General features: G+C 44.8%; 2 protein-coding genes across 5 annotated transcripts in view; one reads left to right on the forward strand and one right to left on the reverse strand.

Annotated features, from left to right (window-relative positions):
• Positions 1–247: 247 nt before the first annotated feature.
• LOC105295827 (carbonyl reductase [NADPH] 1) lies at positions 248–5904 on the reverse strand. The gene is made up of 3 exons (XM_011365646.2): positions 5449–5904; positions 4798–4905; positions 248–922 (listed from the first exon to the last, which is right to left on the reverse strand). The coding sequence occupies exons 1-3, from the start codon at positions 5735–5737 to the stop codon at positions 486–488; spliced, it is 834 nt and encodes a 277-aa protein (XP_011363948.1). The 5' UTR covers positions 5738–5904; the 3' UTR covers positions 248–485.
• Positions 5905–10457: 4553 nt separating this feature from the next.
• The window catches only part of SETD4 (SET domain containing 4), a 37688-nt gene continuing 37593 nt past the window's right edge, over positions 10458–10552 (forward strand). For all 4 annotated transcript variants that reach the window (XM_011365647.2, XM_011365649.2, XM_011365650.2 and 1 more), the window contains exon 1: positions 10458–10501. The gene's annotated coding sequence lies outside the window, so the exon portion shown is untranslated. The remainder of the gene's footprint in view (positions 10502–10552) is intronic.

Genomic DNA, 10552 nt, shown 5'->3' on the forward strand with positions numbered 1-10552 from the left:
AAAAAAAAAGACTGAAATGAAAACACGCTAGAATATCCAAGAATGGTGGAGCAACGTTAACGTAAAATACACAGAATGGTAATACCAGAAGGAAAAGAAAAGAAATATTTGAAACGATAAAGGCTGAAAATTTCCCCAAATGAATGTCAGACACCAAAGTACAGATCCTGGAAGCTCCAGAACACCAAGCAGGATGCCCAAAACTATACCTACACATCTTTTCAATCTACAGAAAACAAAAGGACCATTTATTCCTCTATCGATTTTAATTCGTTATTATCAGCACTAACACATGTGTTCTCCCTATAGAATATCACAGAGAACTGCATAAACATCACAAATTACAAAAGGCTTCATAGAATTGGTAGACAATTCCAAGTGAATCCTTGGTAGGGATAGTTTTGACTGTGTTAAACACACTTTGGATCAAATCAGGACGGGTACAACATGGGGCCTATGGATGGAGCTCTATGGGTTGAGCTCACTCACCACTGTTCAACTTTTTTCTCCCTAACAAACTGCCCATGAGGCTCTGTAGCATCCGAGGGCAAAAGGGCCAAGTACACGGGGGTTTCTGCGCCTTCCTCCGGGCTTTTGGGGGCTCTGGATCCCGCCATGTCAGTTCTCACCCACCCCGGACAGCAGGCATTCAGGAGGATCTTGTCCCCTTTCCTCTGCGTGCTCAGGTTCCTGGCCTGGATTCTGGACAGGACCGTGACACCGATTTTCGTCACTCCGTAGGCGTTAGTAGGCCAGCCCGCCTCCTGGTGCACGCCGTTCTTCGTATCTTCCACGAACTTGTTCATGAGCCCCACCAGCTCCTCCTCACTGATGGTCTCGCTTCGAAACTGCTGCTGCAGCTCTGGGCTGCAGCTCTTGAGAGCAATGAGGCTTACGCTGCTGGACACATTCACCACTCTGCCTAAAACACAACAGAAATGGTTACTCAGAAAGGCACACACAAGAATGACAACAGCCAAATTTGCTGGATTCTGGACTCGGAAATTTCCGTCTGAGAAACAATTACTGGTTTGCTGGGAGCATTAATGAAAACTGCCTCTTGGGTGAAGGACATGAAACAAGCCTGAAACCTGTCAGATGGGTAATTATCTCTCAGATGATGTCAGAAAAATGTTTGAATAGGGAGGGAGGGACCCAGAAGTTTCATAAGAGAATGAAAATGGTTTATACAGGAACATGGTAAGGGGGTTGAAAGGTTCTCATTGCATTCAGGAGTAGGCAGCTTCTTTGTCCCAAGGCCATTTTTGACAACTTACACCTGAGGATCTTATAGTCAGGTGTGTAGTGCTCTATGAACAACTGTCTATTGATCAATAAAGATCAATAAAGCTGGCTGGTGTCTGGTGCACAGCAGTTCCAACGTAAATACAGAGCATCTGGTTTGGAAGGCTGCCACCTTGATTGAAGAAGATAATAAACAACCCAGTTCGGTGGGCTGAATTGCCTGTTTTCTCTGTATTTGGGTTTTTATCAACTTGGGAGCAATGACTAAGGGATGCCCACACAAGGCATGGCCCTCTGGAAGTCATGTGGGAGTTTAGGGAGCAAGTTATCAGAGGACATGTTAAAGTCCATCAGAAGAACCACTGCAGGACTGGAACCAGCAAGTGGATACGCTGGTGTGCTTGTCTGAAGCGGCCATCTGGGTCCCTGAGATAAGTGGAAATGGGGAGCTGCAGAGATGCAGAGGTGGGACAACTGCTGACACATGACTCTTCTGCCCCCTGGGGCACAAAATACCAAGGCCCTTTCTATTTGCCAGGACGAGAGACAAAGACTGCAGATGGTTATGGGAGACGCCCCGACGGGGAGGCCCTGCCCAAAGCTGGCAAGCTGGGTTGAAGGCGGTAGCCCCGGAGATGACACAGTCTCTGGACCACGTGGTGCACACCCCGAGGTCAATGCCACTGTTCAAGTAGTACAGCGAGACTGCATCAGAAGACACCGAAGTGGACTGACGAGCTCCATTTCTGCAGACCGAACCACACGCCTTCATCCTGAGTAGTGGTTCAATGCAGAGCAGAACAGGCAATCAAAACACTGGTCGTCTCAAATACGAGATAAAGGTATGAAGGGCTGACTCACACGCGTTCACGAGCACGTGCTCACACTCATCACGAGGGGTCCGAGGGAGATTCTCCACTGGGTAGATTCTTCTGCTTCTTGGGGGATCGGGGAAAGAGGGGCTCAGGAGGATGCTGCGGTGACTGCACAATTCTTCCCCACATCACCTCAACTTTCTTTTTTCATACTTGATACAGTGGTTCCCAGGACCAGGGCTGCAACCGTGGATATGGGAAGCAGCTATAATCCCTAAGCAGGAAGCCATAACTATAGTTTTACACCTTTAAGTCAGAATTCCTAAGGGCCTGTGGAGTAGACTGTACCTTCATCCCGTCTGGCCAGACTGGAGTGGCAGCGAATGCAGCCATGCTGCTGCCTTGAGCTAGCCCACCAGTTCTGGACCTAAGCAACCCTGTCCTGTAGGGATGGGAGGGGGCTGAAGGGAAGGCACTCGGTAGACTAGAATCCCTGGCAGCAATCAGGATCAGCACAATGGCTGAACTTGGTGTCCCTCCGAAAGATGAAAAAGTATGGGGAGAAGCAGGAATGGCAGCTGAGGGTAAAGGAATAAATAAATGAGTTATGCAACAAGAGAAATCCAATATTACATTGGTGCTTCCCGAGGCTCAGAGCAAGAGATGGCATCGTCTCTGAGCTAGACGACACTGGATGCTTGAAAAGGTAAAGCCACGTGTCACCATCAGCACTCCTGCCTGCTTTTGGGACCTGACAAAATCGGGTGGAGCCTTCGAACCCAAGTGGCGTGGTTCTGGGAGATACTGCCGTATGAAATGGTTATGAACTGAACTGACTGTTAATGACTCTAGGAATATGCCACCATCTCGATTTTTATCATTCAGGTTCCATGAACAACTGTACTGTGATATGGCTTCACACTAGCCTTGTTGGTAATATTCAATTACCAGATGCGAATGAGTTACATGTTGCTACTGACATTGACAATCAAATGTATTGGAAGATTGAGTCAAAGTCTCCTCAGGATGTAATACTGATGGAAAATGACCAGCCTGATGAAGAATTGGATTTAGCTAGCCATCGGCTAATTTCTGTATTATTAAATTAATGCAATAAGGAAGCCATTGGACTGTAGTGGCTCTAATATCATGGTGTCTACGTAAGCAAAACAAAATCTAAGCCTGTAAATGCCTCAAGGTTACAAAACTGAAACCTAAGGACCACCAGTCCCAAACAGCCAACGAGGCCTGAAGCTGTAACCAATCAATAATTTCCTTACTTTGCTTCTGCCTTTTCTCTTTAATAGTCTCTTCCCAAGCACCTGCTGGTGAAGCATTCCTAATCACTTCCAGCTTGGCACTTCCCGATTCAAATGGATTTTTTTCTCAAATAAACTCATAATTTTTGAATATGCCTCATTTTATTTCTTAAGAATATTAAATCGTTCTGTACAAATAGTTCTATGCTCAATAAAGTATAAACAGCAGTTGATCAAAGGGAGAATCAAATTAGTACCAAGACAGGAAAATTTATGTAGCAGCTTTATAGGATGAATTATGTTTCTTTAAATCTATCCTAACCCCCACACTGGCTCCCCCAACTATTAGGCGTATTTCTGGTACTTTAGCTGTATCTGCTACATAAATTCTATACTAAGTTTATATGCGAATGATCCTTTTGCTAGAAGAAAGCCTTGGCAAAGGTTCAAGGGACAGCCTATAAAAACAAAAGATTAAGCTTGGCCAAAGGAAGGTTTGGCCTTTTGCCCAGGGATGCTGGGAGTTAATCTTTAAACCCTTGGAATGTCCTGTCTAATAAGACTATTCTTATTTACTGGGGTGGGTAGGGATGGGCTACATAATTTAAGTTAACAATGTGATTATGGTGAGGCTATCTGGTATCAGCTGGACCTCTAGAGGGTCAGCCAAGAGGACAATGAGCCATGACTGTGTGAGCAACCCCCAACAAAAACACCAAACATCATGGCTTAGGTGAGCTTCCCTGGTTGGCGGTACACACATGGTGGCTGGAGGAAATACATGCTGTCTGCAGGACGCCATTGGGAGAGGACAACAGGAGACTCCATGCCTGGTCTTTCCCGGACCTTGTCCTATGAGACATTTCCCACTGTTGATTTGAATCAGTCTCCATTTCCTGTAATACGCTGTAACTTTGAGTAGAATGGCTTTGCTGAGTTTGAAGTCCTTCTAGTAATTACTGAACCTGAGGGTGGTTTTGAGGACCTCCCGAACTTGTAAAGACCAGATACGTACGGTTGGTTTAGCATCTAGAAACCAATTAATGTAATACACTGTATCAGTAGCACATGATCAGAAACAGAAAAAGATTTTAGGGGTGCCTCATTACTTCGTGGTAATGAAGGCTCCATTAGCCTGAGCGAGACCATTCAGAGAGGAACAGATAGGAGGGAGGGTCAGGCACGGAACCCTCAGGGAACTCCAACGGGTGAGGGAAAGGAGCAATTACTGGTCTCTCTGAGGAGACTTCTGAACGAAGGATAAGAGCCAGTTGTGCAAAGACTAGCAGGTCGGAGAGCACCGATGACCGCTGGAAGAGTGTGCAGAGTCCTTAGGCTGAAGGGCAGGCACTTGGCCCAGACGCCACAAGGCCAGTGTAGCTGAGCAGGGAGAGGTAGCAGGGGCCTGAAGGTGTGACCAGAAGCAGGCAGGGACAGATGGTGCCAGAAACACTACAGCGTGGGCTCCTTAGACTCACCTTGGGGTTTCATGAGAGGCAGTAGTTCCGTGGAGACATCTCGGGTACCAAAAAAGTTTGTTTTCATTGTCACTTCTGCTTGTATATGAAACGGTGTGGGATCCTTAACTTTTGGGGGAGAAGGAGAGTTAAGAGTTAATAAATAGTGGTCACTTGTGGTAAAATTCCATAGAATGATACAAAAAATAGCACATGTGAAATCTGGTGAATTTTGTGTAAAAGTGGCTCTAGTTAACAGTATTGTTCCAATGACAGTTTCCTCTTTTGATGTACTATAATGTAAGATGGTATCACTGGGGGAGGCTGGGTGAAGGAGGTGCAGTGCGACCGCCGTGAACCAGTCTGAGCAATTTTCTTACTTAAAAATCCATTCAGAATTAACCTAATTGCCCTGAAGTCCAAACCGAGAGAAACTGTGACCACCTGTTAAAGAATCCCAGAAGTCCAAGCCAAGGAAACACAAAAGTCCGTTTGGGTGAAAAGCAACTCAATTTCTCCTGTACTTTGACTTCTCCTAACTTCCGTAGGGAGGCATCCAGCATCCCAGAAGCGAGGAGCCCCACTGCGGTGAATCCCCGACAGAAACAGCCCACCCTGGCTGGAGGTGTTCCAGACTACTCCTCCCCTGCGACCACCCAACCAACCCCTTACACTTGAAGGCGATGCCGGCGTTGTTGACCAGCACGTCCAGGCCCCCGTACTCCTTGCGCAGAAAGTCGCGCAGGGCGCGGATGCTCTGCAGGTCGTCGATGTCCAGCTGGTGGAAGCGCGGACTCAGGCCCTCGGCCTGCAGTTGCTGCACGGCCGCCTGGCCCCGCGCCGCGTCCCGCGCTGTGAGCACCACGTCCCCCGAGAACTGCCGGCACAGGTCGCGCACAATGGCAAGGCCGATGCCCTTGTTGGCGCCGGTCACCAGCGCAACGCGGCTGCCGGACGACATGACTGGGTGGCAGACGCGCGGGATACTTGCACGGAGAGCGGATGGGTAGGTGGATGCCAAACGACACCGCACACACGAGAGCTTGCGCGAGGCTCGGACGCGAGTAGCTGCGCGCGGCTGGGGCGCACACAGTTAGCACAGGGAGGAGGCGCGCCCGCGGCCGTGCTGCGGAGTGCGCAGGCGCAGTCCCCGCTCGTTGGGGCTTGGCTTTCTGGGGGCGTTGAGAATGCAAAGAAGGGCGCCGCCGCAGGGTTGGTAAACAGGCCAGCCGAAGGCTAAGGCTCTTGGCTCCTGGCGGCTGTCCGCTGGTCAGCAGAGAATCATTTTGATTAGTCCTGCGAATCCATTTCTTCACTTTAAAATGGGGATAAGATGCATCCTGACAAGCGAGTTTCAGTGTGAGAAAGGACAGCAAAGCGCCATGACTATACTTAATCGGAACCCTTATCCTTGGTTCTCCAGGGTTTTTCCTCGTATTCCCCTAATCAAGCATTCACAGTTGCGCTCGAAGAAATGAGGCTTTTGTAAAGATCCCCCGCCGCCTCCCCGCTGTTTTAAAAAAATGTAGTTCGAATTGAAGTCTTTGGAACTGGCGTTGTGGAACATGGCAAGGCATCAAGTGTGTGTCGATTTGCCCCTTAAGTATGTGAAAGCAAAGCTGCTGTCTTATCCTTGGCTGGTTTTCACATAATAGTGGGAAATATTTACTAAATCATCACAGGGTCACCTCCCTGGATACTTGCTAGGTCAGGAAGTTACCTGTAACCAGGTCCTCCATAGTACAGGTGCAAAGGGGCTTTGCAGTCTTTTCTCACACTCAAAATAACCTTTCAGGATGTATCTTATCCCCATTTTAAAGTGAGGAAATGGATTCACAGAAAGTTCATCAATTAGTTCAGTGAGTGGAAATGAATTTTCTTCCTTAAACTAGTACTTAAAACAGAGGAATAGGTTACTATAAAGTCATTTCATTTCTGTGTTGTTTCTTATGGCAGATGCTGGCCACAAGTGGCCATTTAAATATCAACTTAATGAAAATAATATGATTTAAAATTCAGTTCTTTAGTTGCGCTAGCCACATTTTCAGTGCTCAGTAGTCATGTGTGTTAGTGGCCACTGTATTGGATAGTGCAGATATACGATATTTTCATCAAGGGAGACAGCTCAATTGAAAAGCATGTTTTAGGTGGAATCCAATCATGTTGCAATTTCAAGGTGAGTTTCTGATCAGTTGCAAAAAAAAAAAAAAAAACCCAACAAAAACCCAAAACTGACAATCAGAGAAGACCTTTGCTTTTTTTGGCTAAAGCTTTTATTGAGATACTTGTAGATTCATTAGGTAGTAAGAAATAGTAGAGATTCCTTATACTTCACCCAGTTTTTCTTAATGGTGACATTTTGCAAAACTATAGTACAATATCACAATCAGGATATTGACAATCCATCCACCAATCATATTCAGATTTCTTCAGTTTTACTTGTACTGTGTGTGTGTATTTGTATATCCACCACTATAGTCAAGATATAAAACATTTCCATCAGCATGAGTATCTTTCCTGCTGCTCTTTTGTAACCAGACATGTCTCTCTTGCCCTCCCCCTCCCCATAACCCGATCTCCTAGCAACCACTAATCCGTTCATTTCTAAAAATTTTACTGTTTCAAAATATGACATAGATGGAGTCTTCCAGTATGTAACCTTTTAGGATTTTTTTTCTTCCATTGAGAATAATTTAAGAACCTTGTTTTGGATGTTCTCTCTTATCCAAGTATATGCTTCATCTGTCACTTGCTGGCCTATCTCCACACTGCTATCTACTTCTATAGCTGGACAGCCTGTGTGAGGAGAAAGCGGGATGCATTAAATTCACTAGCAGGGCCACTGGGTGATAGTGCAAGGTGCTGGGGGAACTCTGGGCATGGGGAGGGGCCTGCTGTTTCAAAAGGCAAATTCTAAGATGGCCATGAATCATGATTCTCAACCTAATTTCTCATTTTGGTACTGGTATCAACACAAGAATTGATAGGTCAGTGGGATAGGATGTTCCAGAAAATACAGGTATAAAAGATCATGTAGCAATAAGAATTTAGCACATGAGCTAAGTGGCATTGACAATAAATGGGGGAAAGAAGGAATTATTCCAAAAATGGTACTGGGAAAAGGGAGCAATGATTGGAAAGAAAAAAGAGAGATATAATGTACGCCAGTTAATTTCTAAAGAGAGGAAAAAGTGCTTTCTCACTTTTTAAATGTACGGTTTTATAGATAAAACCATAAAATGAGTATAAAAAATATAAGTAAAATTTATATTTTTTAGTATGGCAAAACGACGTTGTAAGCGTAGGAACAGGGAAGGCTCGTGAAGGGAAGGGCTGACAGATTTGACTATGGGAAGCTTTTTGAAAATTTGTTTTGAAAAGCATGCTAATTTAAAGCCAGTGAATTAAATTCTATTTAGATGATTCTGTATTATTTTCCTCTGTCAAATTTGGGGGTTGAGCCTGGTGAGACAAGGGCGAAGGGGTTGAAGGGTGATTTGCAAAAAAGAAAAAAAAAAGATCTCTGTTATTATTGCTAATGGCTAACTTGGAAGGTCCTCCTTAAGTTGGGAGAGTCAAGTCTGAGATCATCCTGGCTGCTGTATGGAGAAAGAATTTTATCACATCTATTAACTTGTGGAATAAACTCACATCTTTACTACCCACTGGTTTGAAGCAGTTATTTGTCTAAAGTATAGTTTCATGGGGTCTTTAAAATAAAAGATGTTGGAAAACAATATTGTTAAATTATGTTATTAGGCTCTCAGGGTCTTCCCTTGCCCACAATTATTTACTTTTACAGAAATCGACTTGACAGCTGGCTTTTCTTCTTATACTTTATGCTTGCTTAGGGTGTTCAATAAGTCTTCCTTTAGGGGTAGAGCACAGACTTTGAGTCGGGGAATCAAATTGTGGTTGAGTTATCTAGTAGATAGGTAACTTCAAACAATTTACTTAATTCTGTCAGAGATAAAGCCAAATGCTAAAGTGGTAAGGATAGATTTTAATCAGTAATATACTATCGCAATAGGGATAAAGGTCCAACACAAACTGAACTCAACTTAGATTTATACAGAGGTGACTAGGCATTTTACAGAGTAGGGAGGGGAAACAGAGGTGCTTGAGTAGAGTCAGGACAGTGAAAAATTCCCAAGGGCTAGTCAGCGTAAATGCCGATTAGACCAGCTCTACTGGCTACACAGAGACTAAGGGACAGAGGCCCTATCCTTTCTGATGATTACATTTCAAAGGAGATACATAATATCTCAAATGCACAAGAGGAAGGATTCTCAAATTGTATAATTTGAGAATTATACAATTCTCAAATTTACTTCTTAGTAAAAAGTAAATATTTACTTTTTAGTAAATGACCCAAGAAAGGGTAGTAAAGGGCCTGTCATCAAGTGTAGGCTAGGACAAACAGTAAAGTCTGTTGGCAGCCTTGAACGCCTTAAGGAGGGCTAGGGTCATTCTAGGAATGTGGCCTTGAGCTGTTAGAAACTATGTTAGTGTTTAAGTCTTTTAATGTGTGGAGTGGAGGAAATCATTTGTGCTGAATCTGTAGATTGTATAGGTGAGGGGTTGAGGCCTCACTGAGACAAAGGCTCCGAAGAGCCAGGCTAGAGTTTGATCAAGGAGAGAAGCTATGTCAATTCCTATCTAGAAAACAGGAGTATACATTACCTTCCTTCCTCATAAAAGGAAAACACTTGTTTCATCTGCCCCTTTCCTTCCCGTCTTGAATGTATTTGTGTGAGAATGTGATGACTGGAACTGCAGCAATCATGAGACCAAAAAGAAACAAAAAGTTGAATAGCCAACTCCCTAACGATGGTATTGTGGAAAATTAGTTTTGAGCTTTGATGACATGACTGAATCATGGGTCCAAATCTGAAACCATCTATTTCCAGCGCCTCTTTTCCTCTCCCAGCTTAATTTTAGAATAGATTTTAGGACATTTGCATATGTCGTTCAGAGATTTCAGGTATATCCCTCATCAAACTTCCCGATTATTAGCATCTTACTATGATGCTACATTTGTCACAATTAAGAAACTAACATTGGAACAGTAGCAGTAACTAAGCTCCACCCTTGATTTGGATGTTACTAGTTTTCCCCTAATATCCCTTTCCTATTCCAGGATTCCCTTCAGAGTATCCCATTACATTAACTGTCATGTCGTGTTAGTTTCCTCTGGTTTATGAGATTCTGAGTTTGTTTTTTATGACCTTTGACAGATTTTAGAGGAGTACTGATCAGGTGTTTTGGGGTTTGATGTTTCTCCCAAGAGAGAACTGGGGTTCTGGGGAGGAATACCACATGGGTGAGGTACCCTTCCTATGTCCCAGGCATGCTATCAACATAACTCATCACTGATGATGTTAACCCTCCTCACCTGGCCAAGGCAGTGCTGGCCAGGTTTCTCCACTTTAAAGTTACTGTCCCCACTTTCCACACTGAACTGTACTTTGGAAGCAAGTCACTAAGCAAAGCCCATAATCAAGGTGGGGCAGAAATTGAGCTCAATCTTACGCAGGATGGAGTGTTTACTTAAAAGATATGCAATTCTGCAAGGTCGAACATGGGACGGGCCAGAGAGGGTGTAGTGGGGCGGGGAGACTAGAGCAAAGGGAAGGAGGAAGGGGTGGGGAAGAGAAGAAGAAAGAGGAGTGGGGTGGGTGGAGACTGGCTGCCGGGGCTTGCAGGTTCTAGGGGTGAAGCGGAGGTCGGTGAACCAAAGGGCAGGTTGGGTGCCTGCCCTCAGGGTCCCGCCTAG

Source organism: Pteropus vampyrus, unplaced genomic scaffold (genome assembly GCF_000151845.1).
Source record: "Pteropus vampyrus isolate Shadow unplaced genomic scaffold, Pvam_2.0 Scaffold114, whole genome shotgun sequence".
Taxonomy (NCBI): domain Eukaryota; kingdom Metazoa; phylum Chordata; class Mammalia; order Chiroptera; family Pteropodidae; genus Pteropus; species Pteropus vampyrus.

What these genes read in the sequence shown, in the direction of transcription:
- LOC105295827 (XM_011365646.2), bottom strand. Translation starts at nt 5,737, where the DNA reads ATGTCGTCCGGCAGCCGCGTTGCGCTGGTGACCGGCGCCAACAAGGGC. An exon ending in CGCCGGCATCGCCTTCAAGT is followed by an intron (nt 4,906 to 5,448) that starts GTAAGGGGTTGG and finishes CTCCCCCAAAAG; the next exon opens with TTAAGGATCCCACACCGTTT. An exon ending in GCCTCTCATGAAACCCCAAG is followed by an intron (nt 923 to 4,797) that starts GTGAGTCTAAGG and finishes GTTGTGTTTTAG; the next exon opens with GCAGAGTGGTGAATGTGTCC.